Genomic DNA, 25,168 nt, shown 5'->3' with positions numbered 1-25,168 from the left:
TTAAATTAATTAAAATTTAATTTAAATTAAATTAAAAAATTAAAAACACCTGTCTCAACTACTTTCACTGATTTTTTACAGTTGAGCAGGAAGATAAATGGTATGGAATACCATAAATGATGTGACCACATACTGTATGCATACAAACATAAATCTAATTAAAGCTGCTTCCTTTGAGCAAGCAGGTTGCTTGTTTGTTTCCTCAAACTTGTCTGAAAGATCATGTGCTAAATACTTTGGGCATGGACATACAATGAAATAAGTGATTTATTTCAAATCTCCCACATAGGCACAGAAAATGTCATTTCAATGAATGGGGAAATGGGTTTCTTATCATTTGCTCCCATACTAGGGCAAAAAGGCCTAGTACTGTTTACAGAGCTGTAAAAGCAGTATCTTTTCCCTGCCATTTATGATAATGACATCTCTAGTCAATTGATTTTTTAAAAAATCCCTGCATTCTCTCTCTCTCTCTCTCTCTCTCTCTCTCCAATGAATATTAAAAGCAGAGTTGAGATATTAATCCCTTCCCCCATGTTCTTGCATCTTCTCATTGCTAATTTATATACGGTAATTTGTGAAGTTATACGTTCTCTCTGCCTCCCTGAGATGCCTTTTACCATTCCAGCTCACCTTCCAGGAAGAGCAATGAATTAAAGGCAACCACTCTTTTTATTTTCTAAGATTGCATCTCGGTAAATCTTAGAAAATAAAATAAGAAGCATTCTTGGAAGTAAATATGGTGCCTGGGGTTACTACCACATGCTAACTTCCTACAGCATTTCTTTATTTGGAACATATATTCATTCCAAATAAAATTAGATAGAGCTTGGTGGATACTAAGGCAAGTAGGTGCATCTACCGTAGGAATAAGCAATTTTTCAAGCCTATGTCTGCATTCATTCATAGGCAGTCAGATGACCCACTTGTGCAATCAAACTCTGTGGTGGCAGGCACACAGAAAACTTCTTCTTCACAATCAGGTGGGGATAAAGAGGAGACCTCTTCTCTGGCATGACAGCATACTTCCTAGCGATAGGCCAAGCAGATGAATGAGGACCGGCAATACTTACACACATCCAATGCATATACGTATAACATAATATAGTCTGAAGTAACATTCCTTAAATAAATACAGTGTGCATTTTGTAAGCGTAGAAAAATATTTGCTTTTTATTTTATTTTCTAAGATTTACTGAGATGCAATCTTGGAAATAAAAAGAGTGGTTGCCTTTAATTCATTGCTTAATGGCACCTAGATATATGAATTTCTGTTTTATGTTCCTAACATTAATTTATCAGACACCCCTCCAGTTCTTTTCCACTTTTCATTGTATATAGTAATCCAGCTTTAATATATTAGCAAACAGATATTGTTGGGAATATTTTTCATATATTATGCTATATTGCATAGTATTGTATTGTATACTATATATACATACACACACACACACACACATACAAATACACATACATACTGCTTCGGGACTGAATTATGTTTAATTTCAAAAATATAAACATACATACAAGTAGTGAACTTATAGCCACAAACAAATACCAACTTTTTTAATACTTAAAGTTCAGTGATAGCAAAATTCTAGTTGAAACTTAAGCTATAGTATAAATTAGAAGCTACTTCTTATTGAATATAAAATTGTTATTGATACATGGGCCACATGATTAAAGAAAAAACATATGTAATTAAATATATTATGCCTATTTGTATAAAATACAAAAGATGTCTGATGTATGGAGAGCAATAAATAGCTCAAGTTACAAACTGCAATTGCCCTGTTGAAAAAGATAGTTTCTTTAACTGTAGCTGCCCATCAGACAAGCTATATGTGATTTGATTAATATACTAAAATTCAAATAATTTAATTAAAATTAAAGTTTATTAAACGGCTATGTTCATTCTATGTTACTGGTTAAAAACAGAAATGATAGCATTATTTACACATTTTCCATGATTTCTGCTCTGAAAATTGATGTGGCTGTGGAAACACAAGCAGAGAATCAGGCAAAGGAGCATATGTGGAGAGAAGAAAGTGAAGAAATGCTGCCAGGAAAAAAAATTATGTTATGATGATGAATAAATCAAGTAGAGTACTTGCTATGTGTTTCACCAGGCTAGATGTCAGAAGGAAGGAAGGAAGGGGGAGAGAGAGAAAGAAAGGAAGGAAGAGAGAAAGAAAGAAAAGAAATAAAGAAAAAGAAAAAGAGAGAGATTTGGCTGCATTTAATTGCCATTTGTGAATGTTGTAAGCTGAGTCTGTTCTCTTCCTTCCACCATGTCCTCTTCAAATACGGTACCTCCTAAGAAAACTTGCTTAGCTTTTTGTTTAGAAGAGGGATGCATCTATTGAATAGATGCTTTCTTGATCAATGAGGAACAATATTATCTGCCATGTCTTGATAGAGAAAGCTACAGTACAAGAAGCAGCTGCCAGCATTTATAAAAAAAAATCTTTTAAAGATAGTAGCCTTATAAAATTTGTACCTAGTCAAGCATATATGAAAAATCAAATCTTTTCCAAGGCTGTCATTATACAGAACGCCATACTGAACAGGCCCTCGAATAATACTTTCATTGTTGGCAAAATATTTTTATTTTTAAGAGCTTAACTGAGCTTATATTTGAATTTTTACACACAAAAAAGCAAAGAACAACATTTGCCTTTCATCTGTTTGTCTCATCACCTGAAAATGGAATATTTTCAAACTGTTACATTTTGGTCACATCTATCTAGACCAAATTTTAAATATTTGTAGACATATTTTCTTTCTGCTGTTAAGTCTGTGTCAGAATTTGTCTTACAGCTCTTAAAATATTGAGGGGGAAAACTTCACAATGTTACCTCCAGTTACTGATTTGGAAAAATTATTATGTTTGTTGAATTGGTGACATGGGAAACTACTGTTGATAGGAAACTCAGCTATATATGTGAAACCTAACTGCAAACACGCAGAATCTTGCTATAGCTACTAAACTGGATATTTTGTTTGCAATTTGTGGATGAATCATAATGATCAACTCCCTCTCTTCATGACATAGAAACTGTTCTGTTTGTCTGACAGCCAAATCCAGTTCTGTTTGGAGTGCTCTGAAACAAACAATTCAACAAAGATCTAGATACTTCAGGGATGTTAAGATCAAGATTTATCATGATATGAGCATAGTCTTATACTGGGCTTTACATTTTTTATGAAACATTCTAGTTTTTGTAGCCTCGACTGGCACGGCGACCTCGAGCTCGTTCAAATTTCCGCCCCTTGGATCGGACATATGGCTTAGTGTGGCTGTGGGGGGTACCAGGAGCCTTGCCAAAATGCCGATAAACCTGGCGGGCCTTTCTGGGTCCAGAAAGCAAAACAGTTCCCTGGCCTTTAGGGGCAGCCATGGCTAACTGGTCAAAAGTCATGATCTGGCCTCCAGATTTCAGGATGCGTCGGCGGGCTCCCTGTGTGACTCTGAGGGCACAAATCTTCAGTTTGGGAATTTCCTGGATGCGAACATCATCCGTCACTGTGCCCACCACGACGGCTGTTTTGTTCTCCCGCCCTTGGAGCTTCATTTTACGGATCAACCGCGACACAGACAATGGAGGCCGGTTGGTGCGGCTCATGAATAGCCGTTTGAGTATATATGAGCATAGTCAAGACAGCAAGGTTATGAGATTAAAAGATTGAAGAGTTAGTTTCAAGTATTATTTTAGCAGTCTGCAAGCCTGATCTCTTAAGTTCCAGCAAGGTTCATGTGTATGGATGCATCCCAACCAATAGCAGAGGTTTGGCTCTTTTTTTCAAGACGATTTCTGCTTCTGATTTCTAGATGGTCTGGACTGCCTAGGTTTCACCCTTTGATGTCAGTGTTCTCTACTAGGATAATTCAGATCCTCTCCCTGTACCAGATAGAATTCCTTTTATCTCAGTAGAGCATATTCTAGTTGAGTAGAACCTCCTTGATGAAGCATTAGCTTGGATCTTCTGGTTCAGAGTGATACGATTTTTCCTTCTAAAAAGAATTGGCCAGTAAGAGAATGATAGAAATACTGTATAACAAAGTATGGCCTGACATTAATTTGTGAACTTCTCTTTACCAGGAGAAGTTAAAATATTATATGTAGGCAGGTAATCATCTTGAAATCACACATTATAATTTTGCCATCCAACAACAGTGAATAGGAAGGTGGTACAGGTCAGATAAGTTTGCCATGAATATAGTCTTCAGTGACCTGGTTCCCATATAAGAGGGATTACAAAACAGATAGGGAAGCAGCTAAATTATATTGGAGTATAACAGTAACATGGTGTTTGTTGGTGTTGCACAACCAAAAATATCTGCTTGAATCACAAAACAGGAATTTGTGATGGATAATTTTTAAGTTGGGAAAGAGTAGGAAAGTATAATTTTCTGTAAAATTAACTGTAAAAATAATTGAAACCATTTTAGTTTTGAAGAATCTTTAAGAAGAGTAGCGATGAATTTTCATGAATGAAAATGGATAATGTTAATATATAATTATTCTGTCTAAAATAGATGAATATGTTTGGGAGGTTGGGAACTGTGATAGGTATGTTTGCTTCTGATGATATGGGGATGACTCCGTATTATTAGTTTCATAAGCTAAACACAGTAAAATCTAACTTAAGTCATATTAAATTAACTAATTGATTTATATAGACCAAATTGGAAACAAAGTAATGCTGTTTTCCAAATGAAACTAGATTCTGCTAGCTGCTTCACAGTTTAAAGCCTCTTTTTGTATATGATATATAATATTGATATCTAGTATTTATATTTTAATATTTAGGAAAAACATGATGTAACAATGGAAGGTCTCTTTGAATTGCAGTACTTTAAAAGAGAAGGCTTGCACGGTTCTTTGTAGTTTCTACTTGCATAAAATTAGTTACCTTGTACCATATATTGTATAGCGACAGAAGGACTGTTAGAATTTTCCTTGTCTCTGGGCGTCTTTGGTCCTGCTTTGCATCCTTTTCTTTGCTGGGGGTAGTGTGGGAAGTAGAAGGAAAAGCTGAAGGATTTCAGTGGAAACTGAAGACATACAAAAAGCATGGTAATCTAGCTGCTATTGTGACATTAATTAATATCCCATCATTCCCCTGAAAGCTCATCAGTCTCGGTTTTTCCTAATTTTATTTTCAAAAGACTTAGTGAGGTGGTTGGATTGAGGTAAGAGGTACCTATCCACCCAATCATATACACATAGCATCTCTTTATAGCCTGGGGCATATTTAATATTTTGAGGAAAGAAAAGGGGTATGGGTCCTGTTACTGTTCCTTTTCAGCAATATTTTGTGAAAATTTGCTTTGTTTTTTAAAACAATTTTAAATCTAGTTTAGAGACTCCACTTCGGACCGCCCCCGATCTGCGTTCATTTCGCCGGGACCTGAAAACCTGTTTTTTTGATCTATCAGGCCTGGACTAAAGGGGTTTTAGCTTTTGATATTGTTTTAATTGTTGGGCTTAATTAATTTAATCTATTTTAATTTTACACTATTTTTATATTGTATTTTATGCTGCCCTGTAAACCGCCCTGAGTCCTTCGGGAATAGGGCGGTATAAAAATTTAATTAAATAAATTAAATTAAATAAATTTGTAGAATTTCCTCAATAGGGAGAAAATCGTGTTTCTGATTTTCAACAACTGTAGATGAAGGGAGCCTAGGCCCTAGAGAGTTGTAAAAGACAAAGGGGGGGTGTCTCAAGGAGCCCAACATTCCATGTACATGGTCTCAGAAGAACTTGAATTTAGATTTTCCCAACTTAGCCACTACTCCAGAGATTTGAAGTGATTTCAAGAGGTAAAATGGCTATGGCATCCTAATGTCTCCTAAAAATCCAGAACTCTCCCCCACATTGGACAATTTTTCACATTTTTGGTAGTTTAAGCAGCACGCTAGTGCTTTAAACCTCCACAAGTTCAGTCCTTAACTATCCCACCCGCCCCCCAAAAAAAAACATTTCTAAAAGGATTTGTAGTTCTGCAAATATTGCCCAAGCCACTTGGATGGCAGCCCTCATCCTTTGGTTTCAAAACAATCCTCAGATGAAAAAATACTGTCCAGCTTCTAACTGAAATGACGGTGAGAAATATCTGGCTTGCAAAGTATCAACATAGTTGTAATAATGCATAGCAATGAATTTGTATATAAAGCATTTCCTGTAAATTCCATAACCTTTGAAACAGCTCTAAAGAGTATTCAGGTTTGCCTAATATTGTACACTGTAGGGCAGAGTTAACAGGAAATGACCTTGTAATAAATCTATTGTAGAGATTAGATTAGATTAGATTAATCTAATCTAATCTAATCTAGATTAGATTAGATCAGAACTTTGGGCTCAGATTTTAGTTTCTACAGCATACAATCTAAAGGATTATAGTTGAAGATTAGTTTACTTTAATGATTAATCAATCATGACTTAAACTTCAATCTCTTTTTGTAGGAGAACCTATAGAAGGTCTTCGAGAGAGTGATTACCTATTGATTCATTCATGCCGACAGTGGACAACTATTACAGCTCATAGTCTAGAGGAGGGCCATTACGTCATAGGGCCGAAGATAGAAATTCCAGTGCATTATGCCGGTAAGTGGAGCTTCAGCTGTGGACTTCAGAAACCTGAATAGTTAGCTGCCCAGTTTATCAGCTACAAAAAAACTACCCCTGAGACAAACCATGACAACAATTTCAGCAAAATAAAGATACATAGAAATACTATAGTTTATCTCTACAGCAGAAATATTTGATATGCTTCCGTTAAGAGATGTGATTTATCTAATAAAGTTTCATTGACTGCTGCAGAAAAATAGTACTGGTATTTGTCTTATGCAAAGCTATTACAGTGTACAACAAAGATTTTGCTTCCTGAACACTTTTGGGTATATCTTACAGATTTTAATAATAATGATGATGATGATGTTGGAAGGGACCTTGGAGGTCATCTAGTCCAACCTCCTGCTTAGGTAGGAAACCCTATACCATTTCAGACAAATGGCTGTCCAGTCTCTTCTTAAAAACTTCCAGTGTTGGAGCATTCACTGCTTCTGGAGGCGGTTAATTCCACTGGTTAATTTTGGGCCACTCCAAAAGAATTTGGTTCCAGGACCAAAAAACGTGGCACATGAACCACTTGTTGACCCAAGAAAGATATTTTTGCCTCCACTTCACATAAAACCTGGACTGATGAAAATTTTTGTAAAGGTGATGAACAAGAAAGGCTCTTGTTATTTGAGACAGATGCTTCCAAGAATAACTGATGCCATGATTAAGGAAGGCATTTTTTTTGGTCCATAGATCAGATACATCATCAATGACAAATGGTTTGAAGATCTGTTAGTGGGGCCAGAAAAAAATGCCTGAAAAGCATTCAGGAATGTCTTTAAGAATTTTCTAGGCAGATACAGAGCACCAAACCACATTCACCTGGTTGACAAACGTCTTACAACACACAAGACTATGAAGTGCAATTTGTCACTGAATATTCATTTTCTTCATTCACACCTGGCTTCCTTTCCCAAAACTCTAGGGGCAGTCAGTGATGAACATGCTGAAAGTTTTAACCAGGACATTGCCACAGTGGAAAAATGGTATCATGGAAACTGGAATCCATCAAAGTTAACAGGCTCTTGTTGGACCATGCAATGAAATGCATCAGAAACTGAGTACAAATGAAAATCATCCCTGTTGAACTCATGCTGCATGTCAGAAACATTATGTAATTAAATACATTATAGTCATTAGAATTTTATTTCATATTTATCAAGATTCCCATGTAATATAATTATTTTGAAATTATAAGTGATTCAGTGATTCAGTTCGAAGGGGTATATCATAAAAACATTTTCAGGAAGCAAATTTTTTGAAAAAAAAATGTCCATTGATCAGAAGACATTGCAAAAAATGGTCAAAATTCAGCTGTATTGTGTTTAAAATGTTTAAGGACATGATGCCCTTCTTCTATTCTCCATGTGAGATGTGGAAAAGGTGTCAGCAGAGGACAAATAGTTATTGATTGATTCTGTTGTAAACAAGTATTGGGTAGCCTCTTCTGGTGTACTTTGGTTGCACTTAATCTTTGTGGGGTGACTATGTTGATGATGCAGACTGGTGGCGGCAATCTATAAAATTTATTGAGTTTATGGGATAACCCTGGATTTTATTTTTTTCTTTTAAAAAAACTAAGCATGTTTTAGGGGTTATGTTACAATTTTAAGTTTTTCTCATTTCAAAATGGAAGGATTTTTTTTTATAATTTTGAACAACCACAAATAAAGTGTATCTGAGATTGCAAAAAATTATTCAATGATAGTACATTGCATATCATTGCTGTATCCATCACATTATTTAAAGTTCATCCTGATCTTTTCTTTCTAGCAAACTACAGGAATTCAGTGTTCAACAGGTTCCTTTTCAAGGCAGACTGACTGCATTGTCATCCCACAGATGTAATTTTCTTTCATTTCTGGAGCAATCAAGACTTTATTTACTACTATAAACTTTGTCAGCCATACATATGTCTGTATTTGTTCAAATGGCAACCCCCCCTTTTTTACTATCTTTCAGTAAAAAATATTGTATTCCCACTAGTTTATGAAAGGGCAAAAATATCAGTAACTCCAAAAAAAGATCATGTCTTAAAATTTCTGTGCACAGCACAGACAGTAATAAAAATCATTGCTGTTGTATGGTAGTAAAATCAATTACAGTTTGATTTAACATTGAATAGCCTATAAATCAATTTCCCCGTGTTCATGTTCTGCATTTGTATAGTTCAATAGACAAGGATTTTTTTTCTCTTCCTCCCTGGAGACTGTTGTGAGAGAGTAGAATAATACAGTGGAGAAATTGTGCAGGCAGGAAGGGTAAGAGTAGTGTCAGGACCCACCTCAATCCACATCTTAGGAAATAAGAACTCTTGGATGCAAGTTTAGTCCAAAAGGAAAATGTTTACTAGGATGGAATCGATTGTGGCAATACAAGACGGAATCTAACAAAGTTACATTTCAATCCTATATAAAGCATTCCCATTTCAGCCCCTCCCCTCATCCATTTGGTCAGGCTCCCATCATTTACTTATGTGTCAGGCCCTTCCGTGGGAAAGGGAACTCTCCTTGTTTTTATTGTTATTGCTTCTTCCTTTTCAGTTGTAAATGAAGATGCGATCCAGATCTGTCTCTCCCCCTCCCTCCCCCAGTTCAAACGTTTCCCTGTTGTTTGAAGATCGCCTTAAGTAACCATCCTCTCCCCCCCCCTCGGAGAGATGACAGAATCCCCAGAATAAGCACAGTGTTCTACCTATACATTTATGAAATGTGATATAAATGGATTCTGACAAGTAGGCTAAGTTTCATGGCAGAAGGAAGTGGCTGGAGGAAAAGAAAGACATCAGATTGGATTTATTATCTGGAGAAATGATATTAGAAGGCAAAATTTGAAGATTGGTTGGTACAGCAGCAAACTAGAGAGCTGAGACAGTGTTTGGTAAAAAGGGGATAGACACCCCTCCCCCCAAGAGCTCTGTCCTCTGAAGAGCTGCATAAAAGAAAATATTGCATGTGGTGGAAAAGATCAAACCGCTAAGTCTGGACTACCAGCAAATGATGAGAGTCTGTGACACTCCTGCCTCAAATTTGATCAGCTGGATGAGGCTTATGCCATAAGTTAACATCGAGTCCCCTGGGAAGATGTGCCTGAATTGGGCCACTTCAGGATTTGCTGGCCTGGGTGAAAGGCAAAGAATGACTCAGAGAATTCTTTCTAGAGTGAAAAAACAAGGAAGCTGATCCCGGACTGAGGTCTTTAGGGATAGCAGAGCCCTGTTGTGAGAGGATCGCTGTAAAATTGTTGGAAAGATTAGCAGTGTAATTAAAGATTTCTTTCGTGGGATATAAACTTGAGGTGGATGAGAGATAGGAATAGGTGGGCTAGTTGGAGTAGTTTTGCTTGATTTCCAGCCCATCCATGGAATGATTGAGAAAGTGGGGGTGGTTGAGAAGAAGGCGGCAGAGGCTCTTGCAGTGGTCCTGTTTGATGTTGGGAAGGACATTTGGAGGGGCTGGGGAAGAAGAGTTGAAAAGTGGGTGAAATCAGGATATAGTGATCAAGGAAGTTATGGTGCAAAATAGTGGGCTGGCTGGTCCAAGTAAAAAAAATGAGGTTGATTTCCTTTTCCACTCAACTGCCTAAGTCCTGAGTTTGAGTGGCTAGATTACTGGGAGCTGGGAATCCTGGCCTGTTACTGATAAATGACACAATTTATAATTATATTCACAATTAAACTGCATTCATTCATGCCTTGATCATAGATGGCACCTGGTATTATTACTGAAATCTGTTGGATGGATGTGGTCTATCAGTGATTTGCTCTTCCAGCTTTTAGATCCCAACACAAAAGCAGTTCCACGATAGGAAAAGTGAGAAGGCAATGAACCACAATTTATCTTATAGTGACCATAAGCCCTTCTCTACAGGTGACAGGCCATGAAAGCTGTATATGAAATTGAGTTGTAGGGTGTAATTGGGATTGTGTGACATCTTGCTGTATGGCAGAATGCCAACCTGAGTTCTTAGACCTCAGTGCAGGGTTGGTTTTGGAATATCATTTTCTATTGACACTGGAGGATTTAGAATCCATTATTGTGTAAGGACATTGATTTCCAGTGGACTTGTTTAAGAATCTCACTCTCCTTTTGGGGTTAAGGTGCAGGGAAATTGTCTTATTGGCTACCAGGAGATGTGCATGCAATACTGTACCAATAGAAGTGCTAAAATTCTCCCAGATTCCGTGAGCCCTTCCTGGATCTGGAGGTCCTGGTGGGAGTACCTCTTACCCTTATTACTGAAGGATCGACTACTTCAATTCACTTACTATGGGCTGTCTATGAAGACTACCTTAAGATACCATTGATATAAAATGCAGTGCCTACCTGTTGTTTTCATATTATGATTAGTTCTGTGGGCTGCATTGGTTTTCAGTAAGCTTCTGACCAGAAGTTGAAAAGCTGCTTTTAACCTACATAACCCTTAATGGCTTGATACCCAGGGACCTTCAGGACCACCTTCTTCAGGTAGAACCTGTTTACCTGATTCACTCTTCTTGAATTGGTCTACTGAGGTTTTCTCAGCATGTGGGATTGCAGGGAAATGGCCAGGAAATAGTATTGTGCCATCTTTGATTCATCCAGTCGCCATAACTTCCATCTGGAAAATCAGATGACATGAACTCTGATTGTCTTCAGGGAGGCATTTAAGACAGAACTTTTCCATAGCATTTTAATACCTGCTTGTTGGATTGCAGATATCACTGTTGATAAATGTTTTCATAATTGATTTATTTTATATATTTGTTTTTATATGGGATGTTGTAAATCCACGGAGTCCTTGTGGATTTGGCAGTACATCAGTATCTTAGGTAAAGGTTCCCCCGCACATGTGTGCTAGTCGTTTCCGACTCTAGGGGCCAGTGCTCATCTCCGTTTCAAAGCCGAAGAGCCAGCGCTTGTCCGAGGACGTCTCTGTGGTCATGTGGCCGGCATGACTAGACGCCAAAGGCGCACGGAATGCTGTTACCATTCCACTGTAGTGGTCCCTATTTTTCTACTTGCATTTTTACGTGCTTTCGAACTGCTAGGTTGGCAGAAGCTGGGACGAGTAACAGGCGCTCACTCTGTTATGTGGCACTCGGGATTTGACCCGCCAAACTGCCGACCATCTGATCGACAAGCTCAGCGTCCTTAAATAAATGTCTATTTAAAGAGTTCTTACAAAAGCCTTTATAATTTGATAATTATATAATAAATTACCTTACATTTGTTTAAAACAATGTATATCTCAATTTAAATTCAAGTTTAAATGTAAAAGAGTTTTTTTAGATCAGTACCTTAAACATGCAAAGACGCCGTTCATAAAAAAAATCCTATTACATATTATTAGTTCTTTTTCCAGAACAATGTGATTTTTTTTCAAGTCAAATCTGCTTAATTTGACAAAATTGTTTATTCTGTGCAGAACAAACTTAAACATTTCAAATGTTCTAGCCCACCTGTACTCTCATCTCTCATTTCAAAGCCACAAAAGTAGATAAGATAGTAGTCTGTGTTGACTGTACCAGTCAACGTAGCCTAAGTCAGGGGTAGGCAACCAGCATAGCTGACTCAGGAATTCTGGAAGTCATAAAAGAGTCCATGAGTCATAAAAGAGCTGAGGTTGCCTACCCCTGGCCTAAGTGATCAACCAAGGAGGTGATTTTTATTTTTTCTTATTAAAAAAATCAATTAGTAGAAACAGCATCTTTAGCAAGACTGTGTACTTTGCATTTCCTGCCTGCCTATAAGAGACAATTAATTTTTTCAATATATTTTGGTGCTGGCAGATTTATATTTTATTTTAGGTATCCTTAGCTACTTTAGGATGCTATCATTTGGACATTTCTTTGGAGAAACCAAATGTTATATACTTGGTGCTGCGTAGTAGCCAGATCCAAGCAGGCAAGGTGTTTCAGAACTGGCATGGGCACCCTCACTGTGCCTGTTGAGAATTCCTTAAAAGGAGCCACACCTTTTCCTGGGTTGGCACTGCAGTTACAGGGTTTGGGAAATATTTTAAGTTCAGGTGGTGTTATGGATGTGTTGATAGGATGCAGTCAAATATTGCCACCTCCTTAATACCTCTCTAATTCAAATATATATTTTTCTGAGTCCATTAGCTACTTTGCAATCTCTGAAAAGGGCAAGATTTCTCACAGGAGCTGCTAACACGTACAAGGGTGCCCACAGTGAATCCAAAGCATCTTTAGCCATTCCACATCTGTAATGAGAATCACACTTTAAAATGAAATCTAAAATATTGTGTGTGAAGCCTCGTTTGTTTTTTGTATTGTATTGTCCACATTTGTTAAGGACTGAAATTCTAATGTGGGAATTACTTTGTTGTGAAATAGTTCAGGGGATGTTTACTATCAGTATGCATTCTGAACAAACAACTATTTATCTGCTTAATGTTCCAAGGCGGACTTGTGTGAGGATGACTGATTTTGTCAGACTTCAGGCCAGGCGCAGCTGTTAAACTGAGGCTGAGGTTCAAGAGCAGATAAGAAGAGAAATTTCCAGTATATCTAGATAATTTGCTTTATTAGGGGCAAAATATGTGGCAAAAATCTGCCTGCTATAAAATACAGTAATCAAGCCCTTTATGTAAGTGTGTTCATGTTTTGTAGAAGATCTGTGTGAGTTTACGATGGCAAAAAATCAGGATGAATCTAGCAGTACTTCTTCCAACTAACCACTTTTATTAAAAGACATAAACTTTTTGCAAGCTTCAGCTCTGTTCATTGGAAGCATAGTCTTATAGGATTTGAATTGTGATGAAGGCTTTAATTCTTTAAACATTTTTCTCCTTCCCTATTCTGAAAAGGATTTTGACTTTTTCTTTCTCAATATTGAGACTGATGAATATTCTCCTTCTTCATACTGTGGTTCTGTCTGGCTTGAGCAACACTGGTTATCACTACACCAGCTTCAACCATTACAGATGATAGTTACCTTTTACTTAGAAACAAGCCAGTTTTAAGATCTTTTCATTAGATTGCCTATTTATGTCAGAAATTTAAGAATGTAACTAGTTCAACCTACATGCTTGTTCTCCTTACTGAAGAGTAGAAAAGTTATACTGATTGAAGCTATGTAGTGTCGAGGTTGCTCCGAGGTAAAATATTACATGCATTTCTCTCTCTCTCTCTCTCTCTCTCTCTCTCTCTCTCTCTCTCTCTCTCTCTCTCTGTGTGTGTGTGTGTGTGTGTGTGTGTGTGTGTGTGTGTTTCAGAAACCTTAACATTTAAGACAAATGGTCACTTGAATTAGGCCGCTTTTTTAAGGCCAACAAAGGAATATACATTTTGTTTATACTCTTCTTCACTTGTTGACTCTGTCTGGTTCTTTGTTATAGAATTTCTAAATTATACGTGTATGTTTGTAAAACATCTGGAGTCAAATTTTGCATTAAATTCCAGACACATAAAAGCTGAAGCTAGGCTTGCTGCCAGATAAAGGTAAGGTCTGTCACAAGACATTTCTCTTCATTTCTTATTTGTTTGTTTACAATAAATAATGCCACTGAAATTCTGTGAGAAATATGCCTCCTGCATTTCAGAGCGTTATCTTTCATTGAGCTTAAGCATAGATAACATTATGATTGCCCCAATGGCCCCAGCAGCAACTTGTATCAAATCTTCCTTATTTCTTACAGTTTCTAAAGTGAATGGTGGGAAATGACTGTCCATGAATATGGTATCCATTATTCTAGGGCAGAGATTTCCAAACTTTTTCAGTTCATGGCACCCATAGTGTCTCAGGAATTTTTTCATGGAATTCTTAGGCAAACAACAACAACAACCCGCTAACAGTTGTGCTTATTAAACAATTGGGTCCAAACAACTTAATAACTGAACATTTTGTTACCAGGCTAGGTAACATCTTCAGCAGAGTTAGGGGATGTTAATGTTCTTCTGTTTATAAAGGCTTCAAATGCCACGATCCGAAATGCTTAATCTCTTCACAAGCCATTCTATCAACAGACACATGTCAAACACAAGGCCCGGGGGCCGGATCCGGCCTGCGAAGTGGTTTCATGCGGCCCGCGAAGCCATCCTGGAAACAGGGAACAGCCCCCACTGCCTTGGCCCTGGCCCAGAGACCCTCCTTCTGCCAGAGACCCTCAGATCTGTCCCACTCCTGCCCAGGCCCCCATAGGCACCCTTGATGCCAACGATGTAGAGTTGGCCACACCCACCCAGTAGGCCATACGCACTCTAGCCATGCCCACCCAGTAGGCCACGCCCACCCGGCCCCCTAAGGGCAACCGCAATGCTGATGTGGCCCTCAATGAAATTGAGTTTGACACCCCTGACCTACAACAAGCCTATGAACCCCTCAGGATCAAAATCAACCACAGAGCCAACCAGAGACAGCACCGACCCTCAACCAACACACGCAAGCCCCCTCTCCCACCAGCAGTTCACCTCCCAATGACCCTGACTGATGTAACCTCCCTATCACAAGATCCATCACAAGACCCACCTATGACTCATACCTGACCCATCATAAGACCCATACTTGACACAGCCACACCTGAAGCCCTTATAAACAGAAGAACACTGGCATCCCCTAAACTCTACTGCAGATATTATCTAGCCTGGTACCGAAACATTCAGAAATCAACCCACAAGCTCAGAGAATAAACTTTCACCCTCATCCTATATCTGAGCTACAGATATTTGCCACTATTGCCAACTTAATAGCTATTTATGTTCTAACAAAGCAGTCAGCTGAAAAAACAATCCAGATAAAAGAAAATATTTTTACTTCATTCTGAAATAACTACATTTTTTACTAGCAGGATATGTATGCCTGTTATGTAAATGCACAGCTTCTCAAATCTTTGAACCTTGTTTCCTGTTCCACATTGATTTTTGCTTAGTACTTGCTGTTCATCACAGCAACTAGCAAAAACCTGGATTAACAAAGAATTACATCACAAATGGATGTTGCAAAACCCATCTTCGCAAATGCAGTTGCAAAAATTTAAAATATCCCACAGTGCCTCTGTGATTTCACTGTGGCGCCCTGAAGCATTATGACACAGTTTGGGAACCGCATAAAGAATATATCTTGCTTGCTTTCTTGCATAGTAATATATAGTGAATGTTGAAAGCATAATGCCTCCGGATGTATTGGAAGTATGTACCCCACATGCAGTCAGTGCACGTCCCATCATGTTACTTGTATGAATATTTCTAAATTTCTTCTTTTGCAACTTCTAATTTGCTAGCTAAATTTGAATGTATGTCAGACATAGATTGAAGAATGAGTGGTAATGCTGATTGGTTCAGGATAACTTCCATATGGTGTTTTCACAGTAACTTCCTGATGACTTCTGGCAGGAGCATAGTATCTCTGGCAGTGTAGTGTGTGCATACTGGCTCTTCTTGACCTTTCGGTGGCTTTTGATATCATCGACCATGGTATCCATTTGGGTCAGCTTTGGGAGTTGGGCATGGGAGCCACAGTTTTGTGCTGCTTCACCATCTTCCTCCAAGACTAGTCTCAATCAGTGTAGATAGGGAGCAAGAGGTTCTGCCCACAGTCCCTGCTCTGTGAGGTGCCACAGGATTTGGTGCTCTTTTTAATATACATCTAATAATATACATCTATAATATACATTACCGTCATTCTTGTCCTTTGGAACATCTTGCCCCCAGAAGTGAGGTATGCCCCCACTCTTCTGGCCTTCCAGCTGGCTCTGCCAACTGTTATAGGGGCCAAAAGGTAATATGTGATCCTGCGGGGTGGCTTGTGACATGAAGGTAGTCCCACCAACTTTTTAACTTTGTTTTTAACTCTCTTTTAACTGTTTTGCATTTACATACCACTTTTTATTTTGATTCTAAACTGTCCAGAGCCACCTAGGTGAGATGAGTGGTGTAGAAATGTGGTAGAGAGAGAGAGGAGAGATAAGGTTACATCTTAATTTTAAATTCAGCTATTCAACAAACACAGATAACTGAGTATATCATATATGACAGAGGCCCCCCAGCCTTTTGGGCACCAGGGACTGGTTCTATGGAGAAAGATTTTTTCGCGGACTGAAGGGGGCATGGTTTTGTGTGCTGCCTGCATCCCATGGATGGGGCTTTGCTTGTTTGCGTGGCCTGGTTGCTGGTATGCCACGGCCCAATGCCAGTCCACGGATCGGAAGTTGGGGACCCCTGATGTATGAGGGCCTTTTAGGCAGGTTAGTTTCACCTTCCCCATCCCAGATACATCAAGGGAACTTAATGTCTCCTTCCCTATCCCAAATACAACTCTTAAAATTTTTTAGCCAGGCAAGAAGAACAGTAATAGATCTAACACATCTGGACAGCAGGTTGGGGAGGACTGGAGGAGATAATTGCAGCTTCTTAGAAATGTAACTTGAGTGGAATGTTGTAAGGATCAAATTTCCATTGAAACGCTGGCTACCGAGACAGAAGTTTGCGCTTTCCCCCCCCCCCCAACACCATGCGACTTCCATACATGAATTATATTTCAGGGCTAATCCATTGCTGTTCTGCTGCTTCCAAGTGAGAAAGATATTTTCTGTGTCAAATAAATAATACTTGGGTCAGGGCAAAAACTTGGCAAGGAATTGAGTGTGTGAGCCAAAGTAATCTTCTACAAAGATCACTTTAACAGCCAAGCCTGAAAAGGCAAGAAGGGAGAATCTGCGAGTGGGAGGGAGAAAGAGGAAGAGTGAGACCCCACAGCTGCCTTCCAGCTGGCTAGGATTGCCATGGCCTTTGGATGGGGGAGAAGTCAACTTCTAAACGTTTTGCTTCCTCTGCCATTTACTCTACTAAAAGTAACCCTCTGTTATTTCCTCTGTAGATCGGGTTATCCTTGTCATTACATTTTCCTTATTGCCATTCTTATCCATTGATACAACATTATAGAACTAAAGTATAGTCACAATCTTTCTTTTTTCCCTCTTCTCTCATGGTGCTTTTCAAAGAGCTATTTGGGAGATTTATCAGCCTGCACTAATTTGCTGCTTTTGGAAATAATTGGAGTTCTGGTCAAACATATCTTGAAAGCCCCCAGTTGGCTGCTTGTACATATTTAACATTTTTTTGTGGTTGGTCTTTGAGAGGAAAAGGAATAGATACATCTCCTTCATGCAGGAAGTGAACAAAGGTGCACTAGTTGTTCCCATTTATCTGTGTCTCAAGGGCCTGGCACTTCAGACTATTAACAAGGAACAGTCTATAGCTGAATGCTCTGTTCCAGACTATGCCCCAGTTATATCTCTTTGCTAATACACCTTTTTCAGGTTCCTTTCTTTGTCTTATTACCACTATTGGTGCTCTTTTTCTGTTTCATTCTATTTAATCCCCAAGTATTCTTTTTTCATTTACGGACTCTGCTTTTCCTTTATTTTTGTTTTCATGGTAAACACTCATTTGCTACTTATCTGTTTGAATTAATCTGTCTGTGTTTGTGTGAGAGGGAGGGAGACAGGGAGAATATGAGTGTGGAGATTGATCCTACTCCATATCCTGAGTAGATGAATTTAAAAACAACATTTTATCCAGATCTGATTTCAACAGTGATGAACCCAAGTAAACCATCATTGCGTTTCCCTTTCCCTTCTTTGGGGTGGCTTCTGAATTTGGAAATTACTGTGATAATGATAGTCTCCATAGGAACTCCAAAATAATTTTGATAGGGAAAAGTATATGCAGTCCCTGGTTGCCAATTATATTCATTTGGTTAAGAAGGATTTTTTTAATGACTATTAAGTACAGTATGTATTATATTGGAGACTTGCTGTTTTAAGAGGAAGGTGCTGAAAAAAACCTATCAGTCCATGGTGTTGGATTAAGTCCTCCTATTTAATGTCTGCTCAGATGTTCAAAAACATGTGTGGCTAGATTTAGAAAATGCTGGTAAGTGTGGTTGGAATACCTCAATCAGCATCCTCCCTATGGAAAAAAAAGCAGTTCATGTCTGGAAACCAATGCCAGTCACGTCAGCCTTATTTATTAAAGCAACTGACATCATAGATTTCTCAGACTGTGACTGAATTGTGGTACCAGGCAATGTCTGTTGCTGAACTGAAGCTTGCTGCTTGAGCAATTTCTGAACAAATGCTTATTGTGTACATTATTCATAGTATACAGTCACAGAAAACTAATTGGTATATGGAAGAGTACTCCATTTCATTGTGAAAAGCAAGTAATGAAAAATAAATTATTCTTAAAAAAGTGTTCACATAATGTGCTGGGTGTTCTCAGAATAACCTGAATTAATTTAAGGTGTGTGTCTAAGTAAACCTTATCTTCTTGCCATTATAATAAAAAAAATTACATTACACTCTGTACAATGGAAAAGCCTGAGGAAAAACTATGATCTTGTTTGACTAATAGATAATAGATGAGATATGAAACAAATCCTGAAAGTTTTCACCTTAGTAAATTAGAATTTAAAGTTCTACCAAAAGCTGCTTATAGTGAGCCTAGTGGGGCCTGTTGCCCATAAAAATGTACCTTGCAACTCTAGCAGTTGCCATAGTTGGTTTTGTGCATTAAAATCTTAAAAATAAAATAAGTCACCTTGTTGATACTGAAGTTATTATTCCAGTTTTTCAAGAATCTTTTCTAGATTTATTGAATTTCTAATATAAAAGAACAGACTAATATTAATTTGCCAGTTTCATGAGAAAAACATATGGCACTGGACTTAGTAATATGATTCCACTCAGTAGAGGGCTACCCTTTCAATTGGATGATAAAAAAAACAGATGCAGTATATTTTTATTCCGATTATAAAGGGGAAAAATAATGCCATCAGAAAGCTAGGAACACAGACTACAGAACATCAACAGCTACAGAAAAATATAATGAGTGTCTACTCAAAAGCAACCGTCATAGAAATCAGTGGATCATACTTCTATATTTCCAGCTTAAATTTCTGTAATTAAGGCCATCTGAGCTGTAAACACATTGAAAATAATGGGCAATCAGTACGATTCAGTATGGAATTGTTCAGATCAATTTGCCAAATAAAGATTATATGTAATCCTCAATTATGACTGTAATTGAGGCCAGAATTACAGCCATAAGTTATGTCAGTCATTAAGTGGATCACCACATGTCTGCACCTGATTTTATGAACTTTTTGTAGATGTTGTTAAATAAAGTGGTCATGGTCATTAAGCAAACAATGCAGTTGTGAAGCAAATTCATTGTCCACAATGGGCATTTTTATTGGAAAGTGGAATCAAGTTTAATAAGGCTACATTTAATACAAAACAACTGATTAAGAGGTGACACAAGATTCAGCACTACCATGATTTCACTGCAAAAACAAAATTGGCTGAATCAACAGCTATAGAATTTTCAAATTATGGAAAGAAATTATTCCATTTTATTGGTGAGGCCCCACCTGAAGAACTGAGTTGCCTCATCCTAACGAGGATTTAGTGAAACTGTAATAGGTTCAGACAATAGCAGTGAAACTGACTGGGAACTAAAAATGAAAAAAGTTGGCCACAGTTAACTGTGAGATTGCAGGCAGTCCTCTAGTTATGACCATAATTGAGACTGGCAGTCCCAGTTACAATTGTACAGCAGGTCACCATATGACCGGACATGCTTTTACAACTTTTTTTGCAGTGGTCATAAAGTGAATGCAGCATTCATTAAGTAAACACAGTGGTTACTATGGGATGGGTTTTGCCAGAAACTGGAAATAAATGTTTGTTTCTGGCAAAACAGTTATAAATTGCGGTCACAGGACTATGAGGCACTGCAAATGATGTAAACGCAGGTCAGTTGCCAAGAGTCCAAAGCACAGGGAGGCAATTTCAGAACTGGGTTGTAAGTCCTTTCTGGGACGTCTGTCATAACCTTGGTTGCTAAGCAACAGGTCATAAGTCAAGAATTATTTGCAAATGAATTGTGGGTGGGCACTGATATCCCTCATCAGACACCTAAAGCCACATGCCATTTACAAGAAATAGATTTCCCACTGGAAGTTAGAAAAAAGAACATTATAAGAGCAACTGATAATACAGTTACACAGAGATAGGATGTTTTCTCCTTCACTGGATGTTTTGAAGCAAAGAATGCATAGCTATGGGTTAGGAAAAAGAGTTAATAGAGATTTCTGCACCAAGTCTGAGTTGAACTTTATGACTTAAATGCCGTTTCCAATTCTGTGATCTCCTTCCTTTTTGAGAGCTATCTAAGGATGAACTTGGGCCAGTGCTTATCATGAGTCCTGAGAGTAGGTGGAGATTGTTGATCAACAGCAGCAAAACTAAGTGTGTAAAATGCATTTCTCTGCTCTCATAATATACAACAGTGGCATTATATTTCTGGGATTAGAAGGCAAAGTTCAGAGGAAATGCCTTCCTTTATCCTACCACCCACTCCCACTTCTTCAACAAGGTTGATTTCTAGTTCTGTTATTGGCCTCCTGCCGTTCATTATTTTTATTATTTGAGGTATCTGAGTTCATTTTTTCTTGGCAGTCTTGGTCAGTTTAATTCTTGAGTTAATTTATTTTTATCTGGGGGTGGGGAAACCCTTTTCATTTACATTCACAGAGACTCTTCCCTACCATATATTATTGTGTTGTTGACTAAACTTTCTCATGAAATAAATTTAAATCCAAAGAGACACATTAGGAAATTACTTTCAGAAAATGCTACAGTATAGCCGATCTAAGAAAACAGCATCTATTCATTTTGGTTTTTCTTATTTCTTTTCTCTTGTACTTTTTTATTTTTGCTTTTTAGTTCCAATGGAAGGGGCAACTTTTTTTTTTACTGACGTTTCCATCTTTGTTGTCGTAAGTGGTGATGAGGTGGAGAACTGTTATTTGTCTCTTGATTTTTATTTCATTGTATGATATTTTCATCTCCATTATCAGAAAGAATGAATAAACTATTCATGGATTGAATCAGTGGTTTGCTCCCTCAGGACCATTCTCTAAGTAGAGCAGAGATCTAGTGGTCTTCCAGGTAGTTGATTAACTACCTTCTAAGGATGTCTCACAATCACCATCCCTTATGTTGGCTTCAGATGCTAGGAGTTAACAATTCAGCAATCCCAACAGAATATACAATCCCTCCACCCCAAACAGAAGACTGTTTAAAATATTCCCATTGGCAGAAAGCCAGAAGGTACTTTTTGCCAAATTTCCTGTTGCCTGCACATATCACACACTACTTCAGTTCTGGAAGATCCTGAGCAGATTATCTGGACAAAAAGGAGACAAGGTGGGGAAAATGAAGGAAGCACATTTTTACCAGCAGGATTGGGTTAAAAAATTTTTCCTGGTATAATGTGTGCCTTTTTTTTAAGATACCAGTATTGGGTTATATATAAGAAAGCAAGCTTTAGTGTGTTTTGAATTGGGTCAATCTCTACTTCTGTAATGAATTTGATTATTAGGAGTCACTGGTCTGCAACTCAACTGAGGCGTCACTTTTTATGTCAGTTTTTAAATGTTTTTATTCTTCCATTTTTTAATTGCAGTTTCATAGTTTGGTGTAGTTCTAGCATATGTTGCTATGTTACCCTTAGATATAATAATATGTTTTTCCCTTTCCATCACACTTTTATTTAAAAAGTAACTATTTATTTCTGTTCTCCTGTGACCCTAATGATATACTTTGTGCCTGTCATGGTGAGTTTCAAACAAATCTGCCTTTTTATAATGAAGAACACTTCTGAGAATTTGTAAGGACAGTAGGGAATTCTTTGTTGTCCTTTAATCAAATTTCCAAGGCTTTTATCTTTATCAAGTCTTATTTGAGGAACAGTAATCTGATAGATGTGGACATAATCTTAACTGTTAGCCTTGTCATTTAGGGTTTATAAAAATGTAGTTGAGTCAGAATCTGGAGAAAGGTTATCTTAATGAATATAAATTGATATTTAATATCAACAAGTTACTGTGCTAATTTTTAAGAAGAGAAACAGGATAATATTGAAGTATTCTTCATATAATATATAAATCTGTTCCACTGATTTTTTTAAAAAAAATTCCTTCAAGGCAAACCTTGAATTAATTCCTCATTTACAAGAAATTAACAAAATTAAAATTTAGAACTAGCACTATTCATTTAATGTGTGTTCTCTCCCCCCTCCTGTTCAACATCTATATGAAGCCGCTGGGTGAGATCATCCATGGCTTTGGGGTGAGGTATCACCAATATGCTGATGATACCCAGTTGTTTATCTCCACCCCGAGCCAACCCAGTGATGCCCTTGACGTGATGTCCCGGTGCCTGGAGGTGGTGCTGGTCTGGATGGGAAGGAACAGGCTCAGGCTGAACCCCTCCAACCCCTCGGCATCTCATACTGTCCAACAGGTTCCATCTCTTCTTATGGGGGGAGCTATTGCCCCCCTCAGAAAGGGCCCACAACTTGGGTGTCCTCCTGGATTCACGGCTTAATTTGGAAGATCATCTAACTGCCGTGACCAGGGGGGCTTTTGCACAGGTTTGCCTGGTACGCCAGTTGCGCCCCTTTTTGGACCGAGATGCCCTATGCACGGTCACCATGCCCTTGTCACCTCTCGCCTGGATTACTGCAATGCTCTCTACATGGGGCTGCCCTTGAAGTGCACCCGGAGGCTTCAACTGGTGCAAAATGCGGCCGCGCAGGTGCTTATGGGAGTATCTCGATACTCCCATGTTACACCACTCCTGTGCGAGCTGCATTGGCTTCCGGTTGCCCTCCGGGTGTGATTCAAGGTGCTGATAATCACCTTTAAAGCCCTACATGGCTTAGGCCCGGGGTACTTGTAAGACCACCTGCTGCCAATGTCAACCTCCCATCGCCCGGTTCGCTCCCACAGAGTCAGCCTCCTCAGGGTTCCGTCGGCCAGGCAATGCCGGCTGCTGACCCCCAGGGGGAGAGCCTTCTCTGTGGGCGCACCAACCCTCTGGAACGAACTGCCCCTGGAGCTGCGGATGGCCCCTGACCTTCGGTCCTTCCGCCGTGACCTAAAGACCTGGTTATTCCAACAAGCGGGCCTGGACTGATCATGGTTTTTAAATTTGGTTTTTTATGGGTTTAAATTGTTCTTATTTCTTATATTGTTTAATCCTCTTTTAATTTTTGTATTTATATCTTTTAACTTTTTATTGTTGTGAGCCGCCCTGAATCCTCAGGGAGAAGGACGGCATATAAATTTAATAAACCTTAAACCTTTAATAAACCTTAAACAAAACATTCCTATTTTGCTCCTATTAAACTTCATGAAACAATTGGTAAATTAAGAAAATTCAGAAACCTGTTAGTGTATTTTATATTTATTAGAACAATAAATGTTTAGATGCTTCTTAATTATGGTTTCTCCTAACTAAGCTCCACCATCCCCTTCTCTTGCAACCTTCCCTGCCAACTTTCTTGGGAAGCTGGCAGAGAAGATTGCAAATGGTAGCCACATGATTACAGAGTACTTGGTAACCAATCGTAAATGTGAACAGGTTGCCAAACACCCAAAATGTGGTCACGTGACTGTGGGAGGACAATGCATCTATTTACAATGACCAGAGATGCTTTATGGGTCACCAAGAAGCCATACCAAGGCTATTGTAAATGCAAACGGTAGTAAATCAAGGACTGCCTATATACAAGAGGGAAGAAAATCATAGTCTTGCTTCCCTTTTTAAATTTAAACATGAAAATAAATAGAAAAAAGGCAGGATAAGATAATAAGATCCATGCTGTATCTTCTTGAGAAGTTTGCTATATTCCTATGAGAGTTGTATAAGACTTAGAATTTTGACTGATCCTAAATCATACTAGTCTTTACATATGTATAATGAGCTCCTGTTACAGGTGTTTCTTCCACTTGGTAATGAATGATAAGGGTTTATTAATTTATATATCAAGTACTCAAAGCTAACAACATTTTAAAAATTGGAACACAATTTGAAAACATTAAAAATAAATTAATATTAAAATGTAATACTATTGTCTGTTTTAATAGATAATATGTCAAAAGTTCTCACCTTCACCATTGCTCCAAGGGCTATGAAAATACATCAGACTGAGGTATGTACTTGGCCCTGGGGTCAAGTACATTTCCCAGTGGAGTGTATTTCATAATCTTGCCTTTTAGATTTGTGTCAGGTTTAGAAATAAATGTAATATTGCTCAGTTACCTAAAGTGTTTTTATGTTCTGCTACATTTTCAGCTTGCAAACCTCTTGGGTTCCAACATTCCTCGTTTTCACTTTGCTTTGATATGTTTTGAATTTACTTCCTAACATGGTTTAGAGAGACAATAATGTTCATTGATGGAAAAAGGCACAGCCCATTAGGAAGGAGGGAATCAAATGCACATGCTCTTTCAGCTTGGTGGCTTTGTAATAGTGGGAAGAGGAAATAAGAAAGGGAACATATGGAGTTGTGCTTTCTTAGAATGAAAGCAGAGAGTAATGTTCAAGTCGTAATAAAATATAATTTAGAACATCTTAAGACATTCACCCTGGCATAGCATCAATTAAAAAATTGTCTTATGTGGCCCGCACGCTCTTACAGTAATGTCTGATTTGCTTCCCCATTGCTCCTTTCCCAGATAGCTCTC

At 38.2% G+C, this 25,168-nt stretch overlaps 2 protein-coding genes across 2 annotated transcripts in view; one reads left to right on the top strand and one right to left on the bottom strand.

Annotated features, from left to right (window-relative positions):
* Positions 1–25,168, top strand: part of GAREM1 (GRB2 associated regulator of MAPK1 subtype 1) — a gene marked incomplete at its 3' end in the record, with an annotated part of 74,382 nt that overhangs the window by 15,730 nt on the left and 33,484 nt on the right. The window contains exon 2 of the mRNA XM_081322781.1: positions 6,474–6,614. Within this exon, the coding sequence (XP_081178907.1) occupies positions 6,474–6,614 (141 nt within the window). The remainder of the gene's footprint in view (positions 1–6,473; positions 6,615–25,168) is intronic.
* Positions 3,177–3,641, bottom strand: LOC308665523 (large ribosomal subunit protein eL18-like; the record flags this gene model as incomplete). The annotated part of the gene is made up of 1 exon (XM_081323586.1): positions 3,177–3,641. A coding segment is annotated over one exon (426 nt), but the record flags the coding sequence as incomplete, so codon positions are not given.

Source organism: Vipera berus, assembly GCF_964194415.1.
Source record: "Vipera berus genome assembly, chromosome: 3".
NCBI classification, from domain to species: domain Eukaryota; kingdom Metazoa; phylum Chordata; class Lepidosauria; order Squamata; family Viperidae; genus Vipera; species Vipera berus.
Note: the sequence above shows the minus strand (reverse complement) of the source record. Positions and strands in the feature narration are given on the sequence as shown.